Genomic DNA, 22,274 nt, shown 5'->3' with positions numbered 1-22,274 from the left:
AGTTTGAGAACCAACGAGAGTATTTGACAATGTGATCTTAGGTTAGTGACTTCTCTTCTCCAGAACCTAGTTTCATCTATTAACTGAAGGGGTTAGATGATTGGGAGGTAGGGAACAATCTTTAAGATCCCCCTTCAGAAAGTGACTTTACCCCATTGTGACTCAGTTTCTCCATCTGCAAAATAGGATTAATCATGCCTATCTACCCCACTTCACAAAGGCTGTTGCTGGGAAATCACATTGGAAAATGCTATATAAATATGAACCTTTATTATCATTTTCAAGGCAACCCATTCCACTTTCCTAATCAGGAAGTCTATATCCAATCAAAATCCTCACCGCAACATCCCCCTCATTGCTGATAAAGGGGCCTTTTAAGGCCAACCAGAATGCATCTAATCCCTTTTTAACATGATAGGTTTCCAGAAGAATGAGGGCTACCCCAAGTCACTCTGTAAGTCTTCCTTTGTCCAGGCTAACTGTTTCCATCTCCTTCTTTGCCATAAACTGCCTTTCTGAGTTATTGGCTGGATCTAGCTATGCAATAGCCAAACAGTCACCTTAATGTTTAGATCCCCTTTGAACCCTAGACATGCTCCAGGGTTAGGGTTTCTAAAGTGGGAACAGAGGAAGAAGAAAAAGGAAAGAAAAAGAGGGAAAGAGGGAAAGGGAGGGAGAAGGAGGAAAAGAGGGTATGAGAGAGAGACTAGTCTCATCACTCAGCAAACATTTATTAAGTACCTTTTGTTATCCAGTAATTTTAGTCTTGCCCAACTCTTCCCGACCTCACAGGGGTTTTCTTGGCAGAGATACTGGATTTCCTTCTCCAGTTTATTTTACAAATGAGGAAGCTGCGGGAGACACGGTTAAGTGACTTACCCAGGCTTGTACATTAAGTGTCTGGGTCAGATTTGAACTCTGGAAGATGTCTTCTTGACTGCAGGCTTGGAGTTCTAATCACCTGATGATCACCTAGATGTCTTAATTAAGCACCTACTGTGTTCCAATCTGTCAGTCTTCTTCCTAGAGTCTAGATATATAGTAATGTCATAGTGTTGACATATAGTAATAATAAAAGCTAACAATGACTTGTATTAGGTCTACATTTACTGTCTCATTTGAGCCTTACAACAAGTTTGGGAAGAAGTCTGGAATTATTATCTTCATTTTATAGATTAAGAACATAAGCACTGTATACATAGTTTAGATTGATTCCTCTGACTTGGATGGGGACAGTGTAACTGTGGCCCAAAGGAGACACAGGTGATTATGGCTCTCTCCTGGTCCTTAAGTGGAGGCTGGTCTTGGGAGGTCCATTGCTGGGATACTTTGGGTGGGTGGAAGAACAGGGAATTCTCATAACTCATCTAGTCCTCCCTGAATCCAATTGCAGGTGTTCTCAATGTCTTCACCTTTTGAGGTGAATGGCCTCCCTAGGGCTGTGCCCCTGAGCCTGCCCTACCAGGACTTCAAGAAAGACCTGTCTGATTACAGGGAGCGTGCCCGCCTCCTGCACAGGGTCCGGACAGTAGACTTCTCCCATGTCGTCCTCAGCGCCCCTTGTCAGTCTGTGCCGGCTCCCATCCAGCAAGAGGTCAACGGGAAGGGCCAGGAAGAGGATAATGAGGAAGAGGAGGAAGAAGAGGAGGAGGAAGAAGAAGAGGAAGAGGAGGAAGAGGAAGAAGAGGAAGAGGAGGAAGAGGAAGAGGAAGAAGAAGCAGCTTTGGGACAGGTGCTAGGGCTGAGAAGTGACTCCAGCAGTGAAGTGAGTGAGAAGAGTACAGACAGAAGCCAAGAAGGAGCCCCATCCACGTTACTTGCTGATGACCAGAAAGAATCTAAGGGTAGGGCATCTATGGCCGATGGGGACCTAGAACCAGAGGAGGGGTCCAAGACACTGGTGCTCTTCTCCCCAGGTGACATGAAGAAGTCACCTGTCACCAATGACCTGGCTCCTGACCCTGACCTCGGCACCCTGGCTGCCCTGACCCCACAGAATGAGCGGCCCCACCCTACAGGGAGCCAGCTGGATGTGTCTGAGCCAGGGACACTGTCCTCTGTCCTCAAGTCCGAACAGAAGCCCCCTGGGGCTGGTACTGGGGTGGGACCAGCTGTAGGACCAGGGGGTGTTGTGGCGGCTGCCTCCTCACCCTTCACCAAAGTTGAGAGGACCTTTGTGCACATTGCTGAGAAAACCCATCTCAATGTTATGTCTTCCGGTGGGCAGCCCCTTCGGCCTGAGGAAGCCACCCTTGGCAATGGAGGCCTGGGCCCAGAGGCCATCCTGGAGAAGGGTATTGCTGAGGAGAAGCCCTCTGTTCCCTTAGAAAATGGCAGTATTCTGTCTGGGCCAGATGGAGCAGAGACAGAGAGCTGTGCCCTATTGGTACCACCTGGGGATACGCCCTCAGAAGTGGCTGGAGACACTCTGCCCAATGGCCTTGCCCCCACCAACGGGAAGCCTTCCACCATCCCAGCTGAGCCTGCTCTGTCTTCGGAGCCTGGGGTTCCAGAGAAGACAGTCCCTGTGGCCCCTGGATCCCAGGCCCTCCTTGGCTCCCGACCCCGGAGCCGCATCCCCATCCTCCTCTCGGAGGAGGACACAGGCTCTGAGCTGTCAGCCTCAGTCTCGGCCAAAGAACGGTGGTGTAAGCGGACACGGCAGCCTGACCTCGCCCGCCTGGTGATGGAGAAGAGGCAGGGCCGCCTCCTGTTGCGGCTTGCCTCTGGAGCCTCATCCTCGGCTTCATCCAGTGAGGAACGACGTCGGGCCTCGGAGACGCTGTCTGGCACGGGATCCGAGGAGGATACCCATGACTCAGATGACTCGGCCCCCAGGAAGGTGGAACGGGCTGTGGGCACGAGGAGCCGAATCCCTCGGCCTGTCAGTGTCAGGACACCCACCCCAGTACAACCCAAAAGCGGGGGAAGTCCCCAGAGGACGCAACACCCTGGTGCCCCCAACAGCATGGTCCCATCGCCAGACACAGCCATCACCAGCAGGTGAGACACTTTGAGATAAATGGCGCAGGGGCAGATAAATAGTGCCACTCCTCATCCCTCCCTCCTGCAGGTACAGTGCCCAGAAGTGCAGGGCTATGTGAAGGAGCTGACCTTAGTCTTTAGGACTCATTAAATCTTTCCAGGAACCCATCTCTCTTTTGGAACCTGTCCAAGGGACCTTTGCCATTTGTTTTCAGTATTTTAACCTTTATCCTAAATCTTCATCAAACATTGAGTCCCTCAGCTTCCTGGGCTCTAAGCCTGGCTTCTGAGTACAAAAATTAGCTGCCTCCAATTCTTAATTACCTTCCCCCTCCCCATAGTTGGAATCCAGCACTCACTTCCTCTTTACTTTCTAATTCCCAGCCAAAGAGTACATTTTCCAGGGGGTTAGTTACAAGAAAAAAAAGGAATATACCAAATCAGAGATAATACTACCAAGTGACATAATTAGAAGTTCCAAGTGGATTGTATTCTTCTAAGTTATTCTAAGTTTCCTGAGAACTAACTTTGCTTATGAGTCTCTTTAGGCCTGGGTGCTCTTTTCCCTTGTGGCCCCCCAAAAAGAATGGCTTCTCTGGCCCCAGAATTTCTTGCCACTCTCAAGCCAATTTGGGATCACCTCTCTGGGCATTTTGAAACTATCCCATTAGTCCATCTTAGTATTCCAGGTCATGGCCAGACAGTCAGGAAGTGCTGGAGAAAAGAAGGGAAGGAGAAGAGGCCTTTGGCATTTGATCCATATTATTCCCTCTGGAATCATGAACTAATTAGATTCCCTCCAATCAAGGGAAAGACAAGGAAATAAAGCAAAGTAAAACATCACCTAGAACTAGAGAACAGCACTAACCAATTTATCAACGAACATTTACCAGGTATCTACTAAATGCCAAGATGCTGGGGCTACAGAGGCAAAAAAGGAACCTCACCCTGTCCTCAGGGCCTTGCACCCTGTGAGAGAGACAATTAGGTTCCTCTCAAAATAAACCGAGAGGAGCCCCTCCATCCCCTTGGAGGAGTCCATCAGTTCACTGGAGTGAGCCATGAGGATTCAGGCTATATTGATGGAATGACTCACCAGGATGCCAGGCCTTGGGGCAGTGTCCAGTGGCTTCAGGTCATAACTGAGCCCTCCCCAAATGGAAGAAGAACAAGTTCAGGTTACCCTGAGGCACACACTCCATCACCCTAACGTCCTTTCTATGGGAACCCCCTTACCCAGTTAGTGTTATTCTAAGCCCGGCCTATCCCTGATGGCCTGGATCATGGAAAGAGAATTGGTATGATTCTGTTGTCAAGACTAGAATTATTGAGTTTTACAGAGCATGAATGTAATCGAAAGATGTAATAGAGCGTAAAAGAAGTGGAAGAGCAGCCATTTCTCCCCCAGAAAAGATCAGACTAGGTGGTCTCTAAGATACCTTTCCACGAAAAAATTTGAGAATTTTGTGTGAAATATCATCCCTTAGCTCTGTTTCCTGGCAACATGCCAAATATGCTCTCACTTTGCTGCTCTTCCCTCTGTTTTTTAACAGGCTCCAGCTGCAGAGATCCCCTGGGCCTCCCGCCACCGCTGACCTCCGCGCCAAACAACCTCCTGCCCACCCCAGCCCTGGCTCTGCCCCAAGCCGAGCCAGCCCCCGCCGCCCCAGCCACGTCCCTCCCTCCCGCGGCCCAGGCCTCCCTTCTGCCAGACATCTCAGTGCTTCCCCAAGGAGCCAGTCTCTGACCCGGAGAGAGAGTCCCTCTCCCTCCCACCAGGCGCGGCCAGGCGGCACCCTCCCACGGGGAGCACCCTTGGCCAGGGCCCAGCCTCAGACTCTGGGGCCCGGGAAGCCTGAAGGGCCCCCCTCTCCGGGGGGCTCCAAGAAAGGACCCAGAGGGAAACTCCAGACTTATAGCCCGGCAACCAAAGGCAGAGCGGGGGCCTCAGGGGCCTCGGAGGGCAAAACCGGGGCCAGATAATGATGCCTCGCTCTCAATCCGGTCCGGCTGGGTAACCCCAACTCCCCCTTGGCCGGTGACACTGGAGCACCCCCCAGCACAGCCTTACATGCCAGATATTTGAGCAGCCCACCGACTCCCTCCAGAGCACCCACGCAGGCACGCACCCACGCACACACACACACATTGTGGTAAGCCCCATTCCTTCCGTAAGCCACCAAGAGCCCTCGCTTCCTGGGCAAAAGGGGGCCCGGGGAGGCCCTGGCTCCTCCTCCTTCCCTGGTGGCCTTCTACTCTCCTCAGATCCTCGCTGCCCCGGGAACCTAGGCCGGGCCGGCCGAGGAGTGAGGTCCAGGCTCCTCTGCTGCTGTCGGGAGCTGGAGGTGGGTCTGCTGGCCGCAGTGGTCCTGGGACCACCCCAGGAATTTTGGGCCGCAAGGGGTCAGCCACGCTCTAATTCCAGGTCCCCGAGGCCTCCCATTCATTCCTCCCCAGCCACAGCTTCACTCTTCACCTCTCTGTTCTTGGTGGGGATCTCTCTTCCTGCTCCATAGGTGACCTCCTCTTCTCTTTCTCTTTCCTAACCTCCTCCTTCCCCGGAAGGCTTCAAGTCCCAGCAGTGAGAATTCCCTCTTCGCAGGGGCCAGGCCCACTGTCTCTGAGGGGTCAGCTAGTCTGCATACCTTTTCCCCCAGAAAGGAGGGAGTGGGGCCAGTGGACTCCCCCAGTTGTCTGAGAGTGATTGGGATTAGGAAGAAAAAGGAAGCGAAAGAAAGCAGTGTGGGGATAGAAGGGTCGGATCCAGCTACTGCTCCATAGCTGTTTCAAGTGACTCTGAAGAGGCAGGCTGATTTGCTCTGGATAATGCTGTGTCCTCCCTCAGCATGCTTCTACCCCATCCCTGCCCCTCCAAGAATAAGGGTGCCTCATTAGGACCTGCCACTGCAGTCAGGAGCCAGGCAGCTCCCCAGGAGAATCCTCCAGATTGTGACCTGGCTTTGTGGGTGAGTACTTCAGGATGCTAGGCTGGCATGGACCTTTAACAAAGATTTAAATCCTTCTGGGGGTCACTTAGTCCAGCGCTCAGAACTGACCCTCTGTCCAGTTGTCTGACTTTAATCCCTTCCTCGCCCCATACACAGTGTAGCTGACATAGCTGTACATGGTGTGTTTCCATTAGGTTATCAATCACCCAGGAAATTTTTAAAAGATGAATGTTTATCAAATATACAATCATAAAAGCCATTTCTATTGATCAAACAAGCTTAAAAAAACCCTTAAAACCTACTTTAATTTTTAAAAATTAACAAACTTTATTTAAAAATAAAAAATTAAAAGGAGGCAAAAAATACCAAGTTTTATGGCATGAGGATGTTCCTGGACACTAAAATTTAAACTAATTTTAAACATTTACAATTAAACTTTATTTTAAAATTTTAAAAGGCAGAAAATACTATTAAAAAATATTAGGATATGCCTAATAGACAGCTCTCTCTCTCTGCCTTCAGTGGAGAGGGAAAAGTATTGCTTCCTGTACTGTCTATATTAACTCTTAGATTTGAAGACTACCCAATTTAACATGCACTGGTTAAAGCACTTACTAGGTACAAGGCAGAGAGGCAAGAAAGCCTGGGTTCCACTGCCCTCTGATACATCTGGCTGGGCGGCCCTGGCCATGTCACCTTGTCCATTCTCTGGGTTCCAGGAGCCTTTCTGAAGACTAAAGTTGCAGCTGTGTATTGGTAGCAGGAGTTCCCGACCTTGAGTTTCTGGTAGCAATGAAATGGCAGGTGTAGAGAATATGTCTGTATATTTGTGCATATATAGGTATATAAACATGAATATACACACCCACACCCACATGTATTATATGTCTGTGTGGGGGAGGTATAGGAGTGAGGCAGAGGGGTGAGCAGGGTTCTCTCAGCTGTCCAAGTCAGGCTCAAGCCTTTAATTTTTCAGAACTGATGGATGCCCTGAAGATGAGGTGAAAGGGAGGAATCTAGCCAAATTTTGAGAATATTTCAGTAAGTCATTCAACAAACACTTACTAAGTGCCTCCTTGGTGCCCCACACTACTAAGTATGCTGAGGGCACGACAAGTAGCTCACTAATGCCCCCCTTCCTTCCTGTCCCCAGGTCTGTAGAGAGGGCACACTTACCCAGCAGGCCTGCCCAGACCCTCCCCCACCCCTTGCTTGTCCCAAGAGGGCCACCCTGACCCTCAAGTCTGGTGCCATTTTCTCTGCCTCAAACCCAGTGCTAGAGGCAGAAGAGACTGGACAGTGGGGTACGCCCTCCCCGGCACCCTTCCCCACTTCCCGAGGGAGCTGTTCGCAGGAGGAGGGGTGTGGAAGGAAGAAGGTGGGCAGGGGAAGGGGAAGGTTAAAATTGGCCTTCTTCTTCCACTCGGTCCTCACCCAGGCCAGGCAGGAGTAGCTCTCCTTTGAAGAGCTGAGGGTCCCATCAGTCCCCAGGCTGCCTGAGCGTGGGGCTGATCAGATCTCCTCACTCCTGGCTCTCTGTTCCCCCGTCCCCTGAATGCCAGGGAGACCCCCGGATGCCACAAGGAGAGCTAATCCCGCATCCTCCCCCAACCTCACCCCTGCCCCTGGAGGGAGAACTGAGAAGGCGGCTCCCCTCCCCCCCCACTTAGACAGGTCTGGTCCAACCGGGGCTACCTCAGCCTGTACTAATCAGTGCGTGGGATGTCTTGGGGCAGGGTCTTACCTTTAGCTGGTGGGAAATACCAGGCAAAAAGAATGTAACCTCCTCTTCTCTCCCCCACCCCGCCCTCACTTCCTACAGTGCGCCTGAAGGACTGGTCAGACAATCCCCTGAATGAGGTGGGCGCTCTGGGGAAGAGGGGAGAGGGGCTGCCCGCCAGGCCTCTGCTCCAGAATCAAGCCTGAGAAAGGGGGAGGGCTGTGGAGGTCCCCAAGTCCCCTTCCCCCCAGGTGTGCCCCATCCTGGTCTCAGAATAGCTCCACAGGCCAGGGTCAAGGTCAAGGCAGGCTGCTGGTATGGTATCTCATCTTCAAGAGAGGAATGCAGAAGCCAGGGGACCCCGGCGTCTTCTTTCCCTGAGAGAAGGAATAGTGTTTGAGAGAGGGCAGACCCCCGCCTCCCTTCAGGGATGGAACTTTCTAACATTCTGGTCCATCTGTACTCAAGAACTCTGAGGGCCAGAGGAGATTGGGGAGTCGGGGTTCTCTTGTCCTTCCCCGGCAGGAATGGCCATCTTCCAGGAGTGTTTTCTAAATTTCTCTCCTCAGAGATCACTCTCTGCCATTCCTTCTTGTCTGCTGGCCCTGCCTTCAGCCAGTGACCCCTGCCCCATGCCCTCCGCCCCACCCTCAGACTGTGAGAGAGAAAAGCCTGGGAGAAGGAGCTCCTGGGAACTGTTGGCCAAAGGCCTTGGCTGGTCTTGTCCTTCGGTGGGGCCTGGGCCCCCTCAGGGCAGGGAGGGAGGGAGGCAGGACCACCGGAGACACCAGGTTGGTGCCATGTGGGATCTATAAAGGAGGCCTGTGCACCCGGAGCCCGGGGGAGCTCAGGTTTAGGAAGAGGCTCTAGGGGAGGTATAGGTGGCCACAGCTTCCACATCAGCCATCAGTAATCAGCCATTTCTAAAGGGACCACAACAATGTGGCAAGTAGTTGGCACAGCACCTGTGTATTAGACAGCCTTGGGTAAGGCAGCACCCTGCTCATCCCGCTCCCAGGGATGTACATGAAGGAATCTTGGGAGGGTGTCTCAGTCATGGTCACCTCAACCTGCCCTTTAGAGGGGCGTTTCTATCCCAGTCTGAGGCAGAACGAATCAATCAAAGGCAGAAAGGCAGAAAGAACCCTAATCAAAGCTGTGGCTGATCCAGGACACTCAGGAATCTCCCTCCCTCCTCCCCAACGACAGAACCTCCTGTATCTTCCCACCCAGTGCCCAGCCTGGTCCAACTCTCTAGATTGGTCAACAGGGAGGATGACCCCGGCACATGCACAAAGCATTATGTCAGGCCTTGGCAGTGGGACGGGTAGTGCCAGCCCCCTCTCACATACACTTAAAGCATCTCTGACAATCCAAACGTCCTGGGGGTAGGATTATCTCCCCCCTGCTGCCACCTCAGATATGAATGTAAGGTCCACCTTGGGGCCAAAGCCTACCTAGATCTGATTCTTAAAGGAAGAGAGGAAGAGCCTGAGAGAGCCCTGAGACACCTGCTGACTTCCTCCGCCCAGAATGTGAGCTGTCAGACATACCCCGTCTTTTAGGGGTGGAAGGGGACGGGCGACAGGAAACTCAAGCATCCTTAGCCCTCTGTCCCTCCCACTGGCCTCAGGCTTCAGCAGCACAGAATGTCATAAGGAGCAGGAAGGAAGGGTCAGGCTGGGCTGGTTTCGGCCCTCACTCCCCGCTTGCCCTCTCCCTCCTCCACCAGGATCTGGAGCAAACCTTTCTAGGTCTCCCTTTTCCAAAATGCCCAGCAGAGCCCTGCCTATTGCTTCTCCCCAAGTATCTCTCTGCCGCCGCCCAAAACCTGTATCCCAACAAGATTGGTCTAATTGGTACCTACCCCCTCCTTCCTTGACACCCCTCCCTCCCAACGAGGTCTCCCCGGTTCAGAGTCCCTCCCTCCCGTTTCCTCCATCACACATATGCCTTTCAGAAGGAAGAGCAAGCCTGCTTTAATCTCAGAAATGGGATTTCCTCTTCATAGTCCTCCCTCCCCCAGAATAGAAGGGAATCCCTCACCAACGCCCAGATGGGCCCGGCTGGCCCCACACACACTTAGGGGATGGTGGTTGTGTGGCAGACAACTCTGCCGACATTCAAGGGACGGGTCTCTAGCCTAAAGTCCCCTGCTCCAAGGGGAGGTGGTGGGTCCCAATAGGCTCCTGGGCCCTTCTCAACTCCCACTGTTTAGGGATGTGTTGGATCTGGGAGAAGGTTTAGCCGCCCTCCTCCGATCTCTGTGTTCTGCTGAAGAAGCCACGGAAGAATGTTTACACGCCAAACAGAATGTAACAGTTCCCCAACACACACACACACACACACACACACACACACACTCACACACACTGCCTCCAGTCATTGCATGGCCTCTGTCCCACCTGCCTGGCCCTGCCCCCCTGCCCTGGCCTTGGAACGCCAATGTGGCCCGTGCCCCCCCAGCATACCCCCACCCCACCCCCAAGCCACTGTCATAACTAGAGCGGGTCTTGGAAGGGAAGTAGCCATGCCATTAAAGCCTGTTGACCTTTTAGCTGGCCTGGACTCTCCTTCCCTGCAGGGGAACTGCTGAAGGGACCCTGGGCAGTACTCCCTGCTTCTGTTCCGCTCTCAGAGAATCGAGTTGGAAGAGGGGTCATCTGTTTCTGGAGGGGAGTGGGAGGTAAGGGCATCTACTTGGGGCAAAGACGGGCAAAGGAGGCACATGCCCCAGGGTCTATTCTTTATCTGCTCCAGAACCCAACTAGGTGACTATAAAGTCCCCATAAGTTCTGGGCCCTAGGATGGGGGAGGAAAGATAGTGAAGAGGAGAAAGGCTAGAGGTAAATCTGCTACCTTAGTGTGTGCTTGCTTATTTCTTTCCTTCTAAAAAAATAATCTCAACTTTGATTTATTTCATCAGCATAAGGAACTCCCCATGTGGAAATTCACTTCACAATGACTGATCAACACTCATCCATAATTTATAGTTTCTGGAGAATTATTGGGAATGGGAGAAGTAGAGGGAGCACCTCTCTACTAAGATGATTATTGATCTGTCATTCTCCAATTCTTCTGAATCTTTCCTTTACTTCTGTATATTCTTAGTTTGTGCCACTTTTCCGAGTAAGGATATCTTCCTTGCTGTGTGCAGCCAGACTTCTTTTCAGGTGAACTAAATGTATTTATTTCAGACTACAAGGGAGCCTCTTTATTCAAAGATAGGACAGTTTAATGGGGCAGCTAGGAGGTGTAGCAGATAGACCTGACGTTGGGAACATCTAAGTTCAGACTGGACCTCAGTGTGGCTCTGAGCAAATCACTTTCCTGCCTCTGCCTTTATGACTGTTTAGACTTCAATCCTGTTTCTTCTCAGCCTTCAAAATAGTATTCCCAAATGACCATATCCTTTTATTGGGCCCCCTGTGGGGCCTCCACCTTCTCCATGCATCTCCTTGCTTGTTTGAGGTCCCGCCTGCATCTCTTCCATTCCTTGTGTCCCTCGTAAGGTGTGGTGACCAGACCTGCACGTAGACTCTATGCAATCAGGCCAGTCCCTAGGGGTCCTCCTGGCCCAGGATTTTGTACCTCCACACTCAGTACCGATATCTCTCTGGATAGTGCCTCCCTTTGCCCCCACTCCCAGGCCTCCTCAGTCCCTAAGGGTTGGAAGAACCCAACTCCATCGTACTCTCAGGAATCACAGGGCCCACTAGCCAGACACAGCTACTCCCAAGATTAACACTGGGCTTGATTCTCCTGAAGAAATCACCTGAATGCAAAGAAAAGCAGGAATGGGTACTGAGAGAAGCACCCTCTGTCTTCAAACTTCAGGACTTCAGGAGTATTAGGTTTTTTTGCCCTGAACTCATTCATGGTGAGAGTCTGCCCATTACTTACAGGCCATCTTTTCTTCCCCCATTTTCCCCTCCCCAGCAGTCCCTCTCTCTTCTATTCCCCTGTCACTAAGGAGCTGAAGATACTGAGGCACAGGGCAATCAGAACTGGGATACTCCGGGCAAGGTACATCCTTTTCTGGTAGCTCTCAGTCTTCATTGGAACATATGCGACAACACACACACACACACACACACACACACACACACACACTGCTGATACTAATAATAGCATTTATATAGCGCTTTATGTTTGCAAAGTATTTAACATGTTAACTTATTTGATACCTACCTGTTATGGAGAGCAAAACTTTCTGGCATTAAAAATATGTACATTTATGGAAAGTAATATAAAAATGTGTTCCTTGTTATACCCTAGAAATTTGCTTATGTTCCCTAGTTTTTGCTCTGAGAGGTTATGTGATGAGTGAAACTGGACTTGGGCTGCTACATATGACAAAAAGGAAACCCAGAGGGTTTCCTCTCCCACCTCCTTTCCACTTCCTTCCATCTTCTCTCCCTCTCCCTTCTTCTCTTTGCTCTTTTGCCTTCCTCTCTCCTTATTTCTCTCCCCTTTTATTCTTCATTCCTCTTTTCTCCAAATTATCTCTTTTCCTTTATTTCTTCCTCTCCCTCTGTTTATCTCCCTCTCTCCTTTCTCTCTCTTTCTCTTCTCTCCTCTTTCTCCTTCCCTCTTTTTCCCACTTCTCTGAACCTAATGGACAAAAGGGAGGAAACTACAAAGAAGAGCACCAGGGTTAGGGTTTGAAGTTCAAAAGAGATCAAAGTGGGTAGGAAAGATTTATTTGCAGCCATCAGCAACTTGAAATAGCAGCAGGACTTTCCCACCAGACTCCTGCCTGCTCTTGCCAGGTAAGTTGCTATTGCTATTCCCCCCAAGTCTGGACGGACCAGATGCTACACCCAGAATCTTTCTAACCAGAGCCCTTCTAACCAGAGAGGGCTCCAAGGTGGATAGAGATGGCCGAGGGATGGAAGGGGTGGTGAGAATCAAGGACTTTCTAGGTAACTGGAACCAAGCGGTCTTATAAATTGGGGAGGAATACCTGCTTAAAGGGTTCAGACCAGTCTTTCATTCAGCCCAGGCCCAGACCAGACCCATTTTCAAACCTAGGGACTCCTTTTGTGGTTCTGTGATCAGAGGGCCTACTGTTTACCCTTTATATTCTCCTTCATCCCTGTTTATTACATATCATTATGTATCATATCATTATCTTCTCTACCATCACCACCTTCAACTTCCCATTTATAATTGTCATCTCCTCAATCACAGAGATGATGCCATAACAGACAAGTGAACTGAATTTAAGTGAGGGAGGGCAGCATCCTCATTATTCCTTCCCATCACAATTCTCTTGCCACTATCACTATCTTCTCCATTCACCTATTGCCATCAATTGCTATCATCATCCTTATAAGTATCCCCCTCATCTTTCCTATTAGCATCCCCAATTCCCAACACTGCCATCTGGCCATTTGCCCATTTGCCTATTTTCACTATCCCCATCATCAAAATCTCCAGTTTCCATTCCCATCCTCATTCCCACCTCTTCTATCCCATTACCCCTATAATTCCATCCAATTTCTCAATCTCATTATCATTATTCCTGTGACCATAAGTATCATATGCAAGGAGAATAGCCTCAGTTAAGAAGTTGGTTAACTTTGGGTGGAATCAATAGTGTTCTTTCTTTAAAAAAAAAAATCTTAATCTTTACCCTTCAATTACCCCAAAGTTATAGCACCCTTGTGCTGCCATTATTCTTCACTAAGACTTTTTCTCTTTGTCTCACAAGTCAGAGGTTGTATTTTTGCCAATAGGATTTCATTAATGCTGAAGGGAAAGCTAGCCAAACAAAAGCAGACTTATAGACACAACATTGATAAATTATGGAACACAAGAATTTTGTCTTAGATAAGATGGTGATAATAATTTCTAATTTCTCAGTCTGTTTTGTGACAAGACTAGTAGCCACATTTCTTCCTCTCATTCTCATTCTAAAGCTAGTGAATCTTCTATTCCTTTTTACCAGGTTCTAAGGTCAGGGCTTATAAGCATCTAAAAGTCTTCTACCATTGAAAGTCTGACCTACCCAAAGCGGGGGAGAGAGTAAACATATTATATCTCATATCATTCAATCAGAAACACTTGGAAGAATCTTGCTACACTTAACTTTACACTTTACAACTACATAGATATATATATATGATATGTCTGTGTGTGCGCATACAGAGTACACTTATATATAGTGTGTATATGAAAATATACACACTATACATATGTGTGTATATACATATATTATATATTTTTTTCTGTTTACTACAGAGTTAGAATTCCAAAGACCTTAATTCAAACCCCAGTCTTGCTACTTATTTCCTAGTTGACCTGAGCAAGTTGCTTTTTACCTCTCTGAATCTAAGTTCCCTCATCTAAAAAATGACTGAAGTCCTCTGGGATTCCCTTGAGATTTGAGTTGCTTTTTTAAGGATTTTGCTATGATTTGGAGCTGGGGTAGAGGAGGGAGGTGAAATCAGAAAATAAAGTGCTCTTCTGTGCTGATCAGACCACATCTAAAGACTGATGTTCAGTTTTGAACACCATATTTTTGGTAGAATATTGACAACCTAAAGGATATCCAGAGGAAGACAGTAGGACAATGAAGGAACAGGAGACTATGCTATGTAAGAGCTGGCCTCCTAAGATATGTTACCCAGCTCTCTCCCTTACTCTCACCATTCCCTACATTATATTTATGACTATCTTTGTACAGGCCATATTCTCATGAGTTTAAATGTATGTCTCTTGAGCCATTTTTTTTGTTTTTTTGTTTTTATTTTTATTTTATTAAAGCTTTTTATTTACAAAACATATGCATGGATAATTTTTCAACACTGACCCTTGCAAAACCTTCTGTTCTAAATTATCTCCTCCTTCCCCCCCCCCCCCTCCTCTAGATGGCAGATAGTTCAATATATGTTAAATATGTTAAAATATATGTTAAATCCAATATATGTATACATATTTATACAGTTACCTTGCTATACAAGAAATATCAGATTAAGAAGGAAAAAAAACTGAGAAAAAAAACCTTCTTAACAATTACAGCAGTCCAAAAGTAAAGGTTGCTATAAATAAGTAAATATTAAATTAAATTAAATATTAATTTCCCAGTCACTAGGTATCTTCACATAAAAGTTGGACAGCCAAGTGTAGAGAGAATTCCAAAGTTTAAAATGTCATAAAACTCTGCATACCCTCTGACTCAGAGATGTCACTAACAGGAATATCATTCAAGGTGGTCAGATAAAAAGAATAAAATACTACACACACACACACACACTAATTTATAGTTACTTTTTTATGTAGTTGAGTTCTCCTTGGTTTTCAATAGGATGTCCTTAAGCCTACAAAAAGGCACTGTGTCTGTATATTATCTAGCAAGAGAGTTATCCACCAAATTGGAACCTCACTTAAGTTACCAGTATAGTAAGCTATCACTTTCTTTCAGGAGTGTATTTGTGTGTGTGTGTATGTGTGTGTGTGTGTGTGTGTGTGTGTGTGTGTAGAAACAGAGAGACAGAGAAAGAGACAGAGAGACAGAGACAGAGAGGGAGACAGAGAAATGGAAAGAGAGACAGAGACAGAGGGAGAGAGAGACAGAGACAGAGGGAGAGAGAGACAGAAACAGAGGGAGAGAGAGAGAGTAGCAAAGAGAGAGAAAGAGAGAGAAGGAGAAAGAGGGAGGGAAATAGAGGTAAAGTTAGAGACAGAGCAAGAGACAGACAAATGGAGACAGAGAGAGCGCTTTTTCTCCTCCATGGCCTAGTCCAAAGTCAATCTAGGAGATGAAGTGGAATACTGTTTAAAAGATTAAATCTACTATTTGTAATGTGCAAATGAGACCAGACTTTGGACAACCCTCTCTGTAATCACAACCTCCCGGAATTCACAAGATGTAGGGACTTAGCATATTGTGGCCACACAGTCTATTGTGCAAAGAATAAAATGGAAACGAAATATACCAAGTACTCCTATATGGAAGTATATGTTATCTCCTGATGAAAAACCAGGACTTTCAGACTATGGATATATATCCTAGGAGATTTCCTGGCCACACATATCAACAACTAGTGGTAAAGGAAGAAGGAAAGAGGCTGTCTATCTCCTATTTCAAGATTTTGGATTAGGTTCAAGGGAAAGTAGGGAAGACAGTCAGAAAAATCAGTTTCTCTCATTTTACCAGTCAATAGCTGTAAATCTTACCTCGTGTCTCTGGTTACCTCAACTCTCAGGATCAGAACCTCTTCCATAGTATTAATTCCTGGCTGTCTTGCTTTCTGGGTACTGTGGATTCAATGAATTAATGGTCAAGTTCTCTGTGCTCCTTCATGTGTCCCCAGGAACCAGCTGCTCACCCTAATGACTCCAAGAAATCCAAGTTAGAGGTCAGAAGAAGAGAGGAAGTCAATCTTGTACACCACAATGTACACATTCTCATTTCTCCTCTCAGAGGACTTCTCTTTTGCAAGGTTTAATTTACTGAGCTCCCCTGTGAAGGGATCCCAGAAGGGCAATAACCCTTTAATATGCCAGGGTCATCAGAAACTGCTCTGCCAGTCTTCTTCTCTCTCTGTCATTACCCTGCGTCCCGGGGTAAACACTGCAAAGAGAGAAAGAGGGCAAATAGAAGCACAAAAAATCGGGAGGGAAATGAGTACCCATTGACTGGGGAGAATGAAAGAATAACAATATAGCCTATGACTATAATGGAATATTATTGTGCCTTAAAAATAATGATTATGAAAACTTCAGAGTAACTTGGTAAGACTTAGATGAACTGATTCAATTTTAAATAAATACAACTTGGAGAACAATTCACATGATGACCACTGTAACAAAAAAGATAATAATATTTATTTTATTTTGTCAAAAAGGACATTTATTTATGAGAAGAGGTTACAGACAAAATGAAGAGGTAAAATAGGCATCAAGAATGGTAAATATGAAATAGATTTGGGAAAGCAATGGGATTAGTAAGGAAAGGAGTTTGGATGAAACCATTAAAGGTATTTTCCATGAGACCTGATGCCATTGACTGGCAGGTTAAATCCATAGCGGAGTTTAACAGACTAATCAGATTTAGCTATAATAAGGAGAAAAAAGATATTAAAGAAAAGACACTATGACGAGGGAATGAGACACTATGAGGGCTTACTCTTGAAAAGGACTTTTCAAGCAAAGATCATCATGAGCACATCTTTTATGAGGGAACTATAACTTTGGGGGTTTCTCAGGGAAGGAAGGGAAATAAAGCAGAAACAAGGTTGTGTATTGAGATGTTGAGACTGCCTTGAAAAAATTAACAAAAGCAGTCTGGGAAAGTATGAATTCCCATCATAGGTATCTTAAAAATGCTAATTGGGGAAGTATAGGTACTTCATGATTGTCTTAACTATGGCAATAAAACAATCCGGGAATTTTAAGTTACCAGCATGAGTCTTTTGCTAAAAATTTCCTGAAAAGGGGAGAGAATAAGCCAATTTCAGGATTCACATCATTCTCCACTCTGATTTGCTAGAAAGATCTAAGAAAATAATATTTAAAGACTTTAAAACTCTAATCAATACAGTGACCACTGGTGACTCCAGAGCATACATACTAAACATGTTTTGTCTTTAGGCAGGGAAGTGATAGATTACAGGTGGCTAAATGAAAAAGCATTTTTGAAAGTGTTTACTTTTTGCCAAGTATTGTGCTAAGTGTTGGAGACACAATTGGAAAAAGTAATACTTTCCTTGCTGTCCAGCAACTCATACTCTAAATTAATCTGTAGGATGGATGGCAAGGCCCAGTGGCCATCAATCTATGAGAATTGGGGTCTTTAGGATATAGAGGTAAGGAGGATAGCAAGGCCAGATGGTCCTCTATCTGAGTTGGTCATTTTAATCTCATCCAAGACATGTGAAAGTGGTCCTGAAGGGTTCTGGGCATCCTGGTGAGGGGAGCATGGAGGAAAGAAAGGGGACAGGGTATGTCTAGTGGTAGCAGGTCTTCCCCAAACTCTGCCTTGGATGGGTTGTAGGATATCTGGGGCCAAGAGAATGGCGATGAGAAGCAAGGAAGGGGAAAATATTCCCAGTGGGAAGTATGTTTTTCCATCAATTGGATGTTTTGAATGGATTCTGGGACCAAGGAAGGTGAGGGGAATAAGTGAAGATGTGAGACCCAGGAATAAAGGTACTCCCAAATCTTGACAAGTGAAGAATTAGACATATATTACCAAAGAAGGTCAATATGCAAATTTGTTTCCCCCTGACTTTACTGATTTGTTATAAAGCAGGGTTCTTTTGGTGGAATAGGAATTGAGGGACTGGGGTGTCATTGGAAAAGCAGGAAGATGACTGGGATGATGTGATGGGAGATGATGGGAGACATGGTGGGTAATCATTTAAAAAGCACAGTTTTGGAAAAAGAGAGAGAGAGAGAGAGAAAGGAGAAAGAAAGGAAGGAACAGAGGGAGCAAAAGGGAGAGGAAGGAAGCAAGAAGGAAAGAAGGAAGAGAAAGAAAGGAAAGAAAAGAAGGAAGAAAAAAAAAACATTTTTTAAAAAACTAAAGAATTGAGGTATAGGTTAGACCAGATGCCCTGTGAAATCCTTTTTGGACTATGTGACATCATCTTTTTGAACCTCAGTATTCTTAATTATAAAATGAGTATTGAACTATATTTTCTCATTTTAAATCTCACTGGTGAGGTGTGAGAAACAAGGGGTGAAAGATCCCCAGGTAGTGGTAGGTTTTTTGGGAAAGAATTCCCAATCCCAAACTGCAGGCGAGGTTTTTGGCAAAAAAAAAAGGGGGGGGCGGTTTATTACACTGAAAAACAATTTCCAGGGGGCTAGTTCCAAAAGAATTTAGCAAAGGTAGGCTTTTAGCAAAGATGGGTTTACACTGAGAAACAACTTCCTCAGTGGGCCAAATCTGGAAAGGAATTAGCAAAGGTTTGGGGTTCAGACTTGTGTTTTTTATTAGCCTTCTGTGGTTTGAGGTTAAGGAGATTAAGGGCTAATTTTCAATTCAATAAAGAATGGTGATTGTTTCCCAGACCAAAATGATTAATCAGATCAATTGGGAGTGGGAGATTCTGATGGGAACCAGATAGCTTTTCCAACAGAGATTCAGGTGGGTGGGGATCATTTTTAGGAATTTCCCCAGGCCAGGTGGCCCACTCTCCACAAAGATCAGGGAGACACAGAGTCCTTATTACATCATCGTGATCTTATGATCTTATAATTAACTTAGGTCTGATTGGTCCCACAATTTGAGAATAGAATATAACAAGTTCCTTAGAGGAAAAGATTGTTTTTCATTTTCCTATGGTAGGTAGATGGTACAGTGGATGAAACATTGAATCTAGTCAGGAAGATGTGAATTCAAATCCAGCTTCAGATACTTAGTAGCTATGTAAATCTGGGCAATCATTTAACCCTTCTTAGCCTCAGTTTCCTCATCTATAAAACAGGAATAACAGTAACTACTTCAGCAGAATTATTGCAAAGATAAAATAATATTTGTATAATGTTTTGCAAATGCTGTTGTTCAATTTTATTTTAGCAACGATACTGGAGTGGCTTGCCATTTCTTTCTCTGGTGTGTCCCCATTTTCTGGGTTCTATCTACTGCACCACTGAGCTATCCTTCTATAAATACTATCATTATTATCATATTGGTATTCCCAGGACTTAAGTACTTTGTATGTAGTCGGCACTTAATAAATGCTGATCGAATCAAATTGAGAATTACCATGACTTTCTATACTGATAGGTGCTGATAATTTGTATTTATTTTTCCTGTTCAAAGCTCTTGTTCTTCCACTGGATCTAGGGAATCCCATAAGCATTATGCCATCTTACTACTGACGCTGTCCATTCAGAGTCATCAATTGATCATCATGATCATGATCATGATCATGATCATCATAATAATAGCTCACAGCACTTTTCTGTTTACAAAGTGTCTTTCTGGCACTTGTGGAGAGGTATCATTATTCTCATTTGGGGATGGGAAAACCATCAGAGTTTACCCAATATCACACAATCAGTAAACGGAGCAGCTCAAACTCAAACCCGAGGTTGGCACTTCCAGGCAGAGAATGAGACCTGAAGAAAGGCTGAAAGGAAGCAGGGTGGCCAAAAGGAGACAGGAGGACTAGGAGGAAAGAGATCTGAACTGAAAACTGAAGGTGGGAAGGACTCTCTACTTACCTTGGAGGTTCTAGGTTTGAAGGGACTGGGACCAAAAATTAATTCTTGGGAATGGTGGGAAGAGGATGGAGCCAAGATAGTGGAAACTAGACAGGACTTTGCCTGAGCCCCTCCTGGCTTCCCTCAGAACCAACACTAGATCAGGCTTTTGGATGGATTTTGGAGTGGCAGAACTCACAAATTTCCAGCATAAGATATCTTGGAAGATTTCTCATTTGGTCAGAAGGGGTTGCAGCCCAGGGATGCCCAGGAAGGTTTCCTTTCCCCCTGTTTTTCAACTCAAAAGACTCTCTTGAAAGAATTCAAAAAGGATCTTAAAAGAGAGTTAGAAGAAAGATGGGGGAAAGAAATGAGAGCTTTACAGGAGAATTTGAAAAAGAAAATATAATTTGTCTGAAGAAAACAGCTCATTAAAAAATACAGTTGGTGAAAAAAAAGAATACAGTTGGTAAAATGGAAAAAATATATATTTACTGAAGAAAACCACTTCTCAAAAATAGAGTTGGTGAAATGGAAAAAGAAAGCAACTCCTTAAAAAATAGAATTGGGTGGGGGGGGGAAATCCAATGAACAAAATAACTCACTTAAAAGTTCAATTGGCCAGAAGCAAAAAAAAATCTAACTGAAGAAAATAATTCACTAAAAATTAGAATTGAACAAATGGAAGTAAATGATTCAATGAGACATCAAGAATAAGTCAAACAAAATCAAAAAGAAAAAATAGAAGAAAATGTAAAATGCCTCATTGAAAAAACAACTGACCTGGAAAATAAATCCAGAGGAATGATGGGGGTGGAAGAAAGGAGGGAAAAAGGATACTGGAAGCTGAGGCATTAAAGTACAAGAGAAAGGATTTTGCTGGAATGTGTTAGGACCTTGACCCAGGCAGGATCACTGGAGAAAAACGACCTTCATAGGCAGTCAACCTTGGGTCCAGGTTAGTGTCCCTGCATCTAGGCTCCCAGAAACTGTGGATGGCATTGGCCTTAAAACCCTCTGTCTCCTGCCCTCCATGCCCTGCAAAAAGAAATCCAGCTAAATCCAGGAAACCCAGCACAAAAGGCACTCAGCACAAACTGTCTTGATGCCCAGGATCTCTCCCCTTTTGCCCTAGTCTGAACCTACTGTATGACTTCATTCATTCAGGCTGGAAAAGTAGAGCATTTGTGCTCTGCTTTGGGGAGGCTGAAAACTTTAGGACATGGATGACAAATGACACTCAGGGTGAGAACTGGGGCTAGGAGAAACTGACAGGGAGACATAAAGGATGGATTTCATTTTTACCTTTTTGTTCCCAGAGATTTTCATGATGCAAGACACATAGCAGGTGCTTAAAAAGTGTTTGCTGAATGGAAGAAGAGGGAAGAAGGTTATACAACACTGGGGTAAAGAGTTGGCCAGACCCTGGGAGAGTATCAAATAGAGATGGCAGAAGTCTTAACTCATGGTAGTAGCACTTGCTGATCCACTCCCTTTGACCAGCTCATATCATGATGGTGACTAGGAGTTCATCATCTTGTACACCAAGTATTTTCAGGACCTTGAAATCTTTTTTTTTTAATTATAGCTTTTTATTTTGAAAATACATGTAAAGATAATTTTCAACATTCACCCTTGCAAAACCCTGTTCCAAATTTTCTCCCTCCCTTTTCCCCACCCCTCTCCCCTAGACAACAAGCAATTCAGTGTATGTTAAACATGCAGTTCTTCTATACATATTTCCACATTTGTTATGTTGCACAAGAAAAATCAGATCAAAAAGAGAAAAATGAGAAAGAAAAAAAGCATGCAAACAACAACAAAAAAGGTGCAAATTCTATGTTGTGATCCACATTCAGTCCCTTGAGTCTTCTTTCTGGGTGGAGATGACTCTATCACAAGTCCATTGGAATTGTCCTGAATCACCTCATTGGGGAAAAGAGCCATGCCCATCAGAGATCATCACATAATCTTGTTACCACTGTATACAATGTTCTCCTGGTTCTACTCACTTCATATAGCATCAGTTCCTGTAAGTCTCTCCAAGCCTTTTTGAAACCATCCTGCTAATCATTTCTCATAGATTGATAATATTCCATCACATACATATACCATAACTTATTCAGCCATTCCCCAATTGATGGGCATCCATTGTTTCCAGTTTCTTGCCACTACAAAGAGGGCTGCCCAAACATTTTTGCACATATGAATCCTTTTCCCTTTTTTATGATCTCTTTGGGATATAGACTCAGTAGAGACACTGATGGATCAGACGGTATGCACAGATAGACCTTGCAATCTTTTTATTTATTTGTTTGTTTTTGGGTTTTTGCTGAGGCAATGGAGGCAAGTGTCCAGGATCACAAAACTAGGAAGTGTTAAGTGTCTGAGGCCAGATTTAAACTCAGGTCCTCTTGACTTCAGGGCTGGTGCTCTATCCACTGCATCACCTAGCTGCC

The 22,274-nt window shown here is 45.7% G+C and overlaps 1 protein-coding gene across 3 annotated transcripts in view; it reads left to right on the top strand.

Annotated features, from left to right (window-relative positions):
- TTBK1 (tau tubulin kinase 1) overlaps nt 1–10,730 on the top strand; it is a 72,625-nt gene extending 61,895 nt beyond the window's left edge. For all 3 annotated transcript variants that reach the window (XM_031964811.1, XM_031964812.1, XM_031964813.1), the window contains 2 exons: nt 1,394–3,003; nt 4,539–10,730. In XM_031964811.1, coding sequence (XP_031820671.1) covers nt 1,394–3,003; nt 4,539–4,968 — 2,040 coding nt within the window. In that variant the 3' untranslated portion in view covers nt 4,969–10,730. The remainder of the gene's footprint in view (nt 1–1,393; nt 3,004–4,538) is intronic.
- The last annotated feature ends 11,544 nt before the right edge of the window (nt 10,731–22,274 follow it).

The sequence above is a fragment of the Sarcophilus harrisii genome, chromosome 4 (assembly GCF_902635505.1).
Source record: "Sarcophilus harrisii chromosome 4, mSarHar1.11, whole genome shotgun sequence".
NCBI classification, from domain to species: domain Eukaryota; kingdom Metazoa; phylum Chordata; class Mammalia; order Dasyuromorphia; family Dasyuridae; genus Sarcophilus; species Sarcophilus harrisii.
The sequence above is the reverse complement of the archived record's forward strand: the minus strand, read 5'-3'. Positions and strand labels throughout refer to the sequence as shown.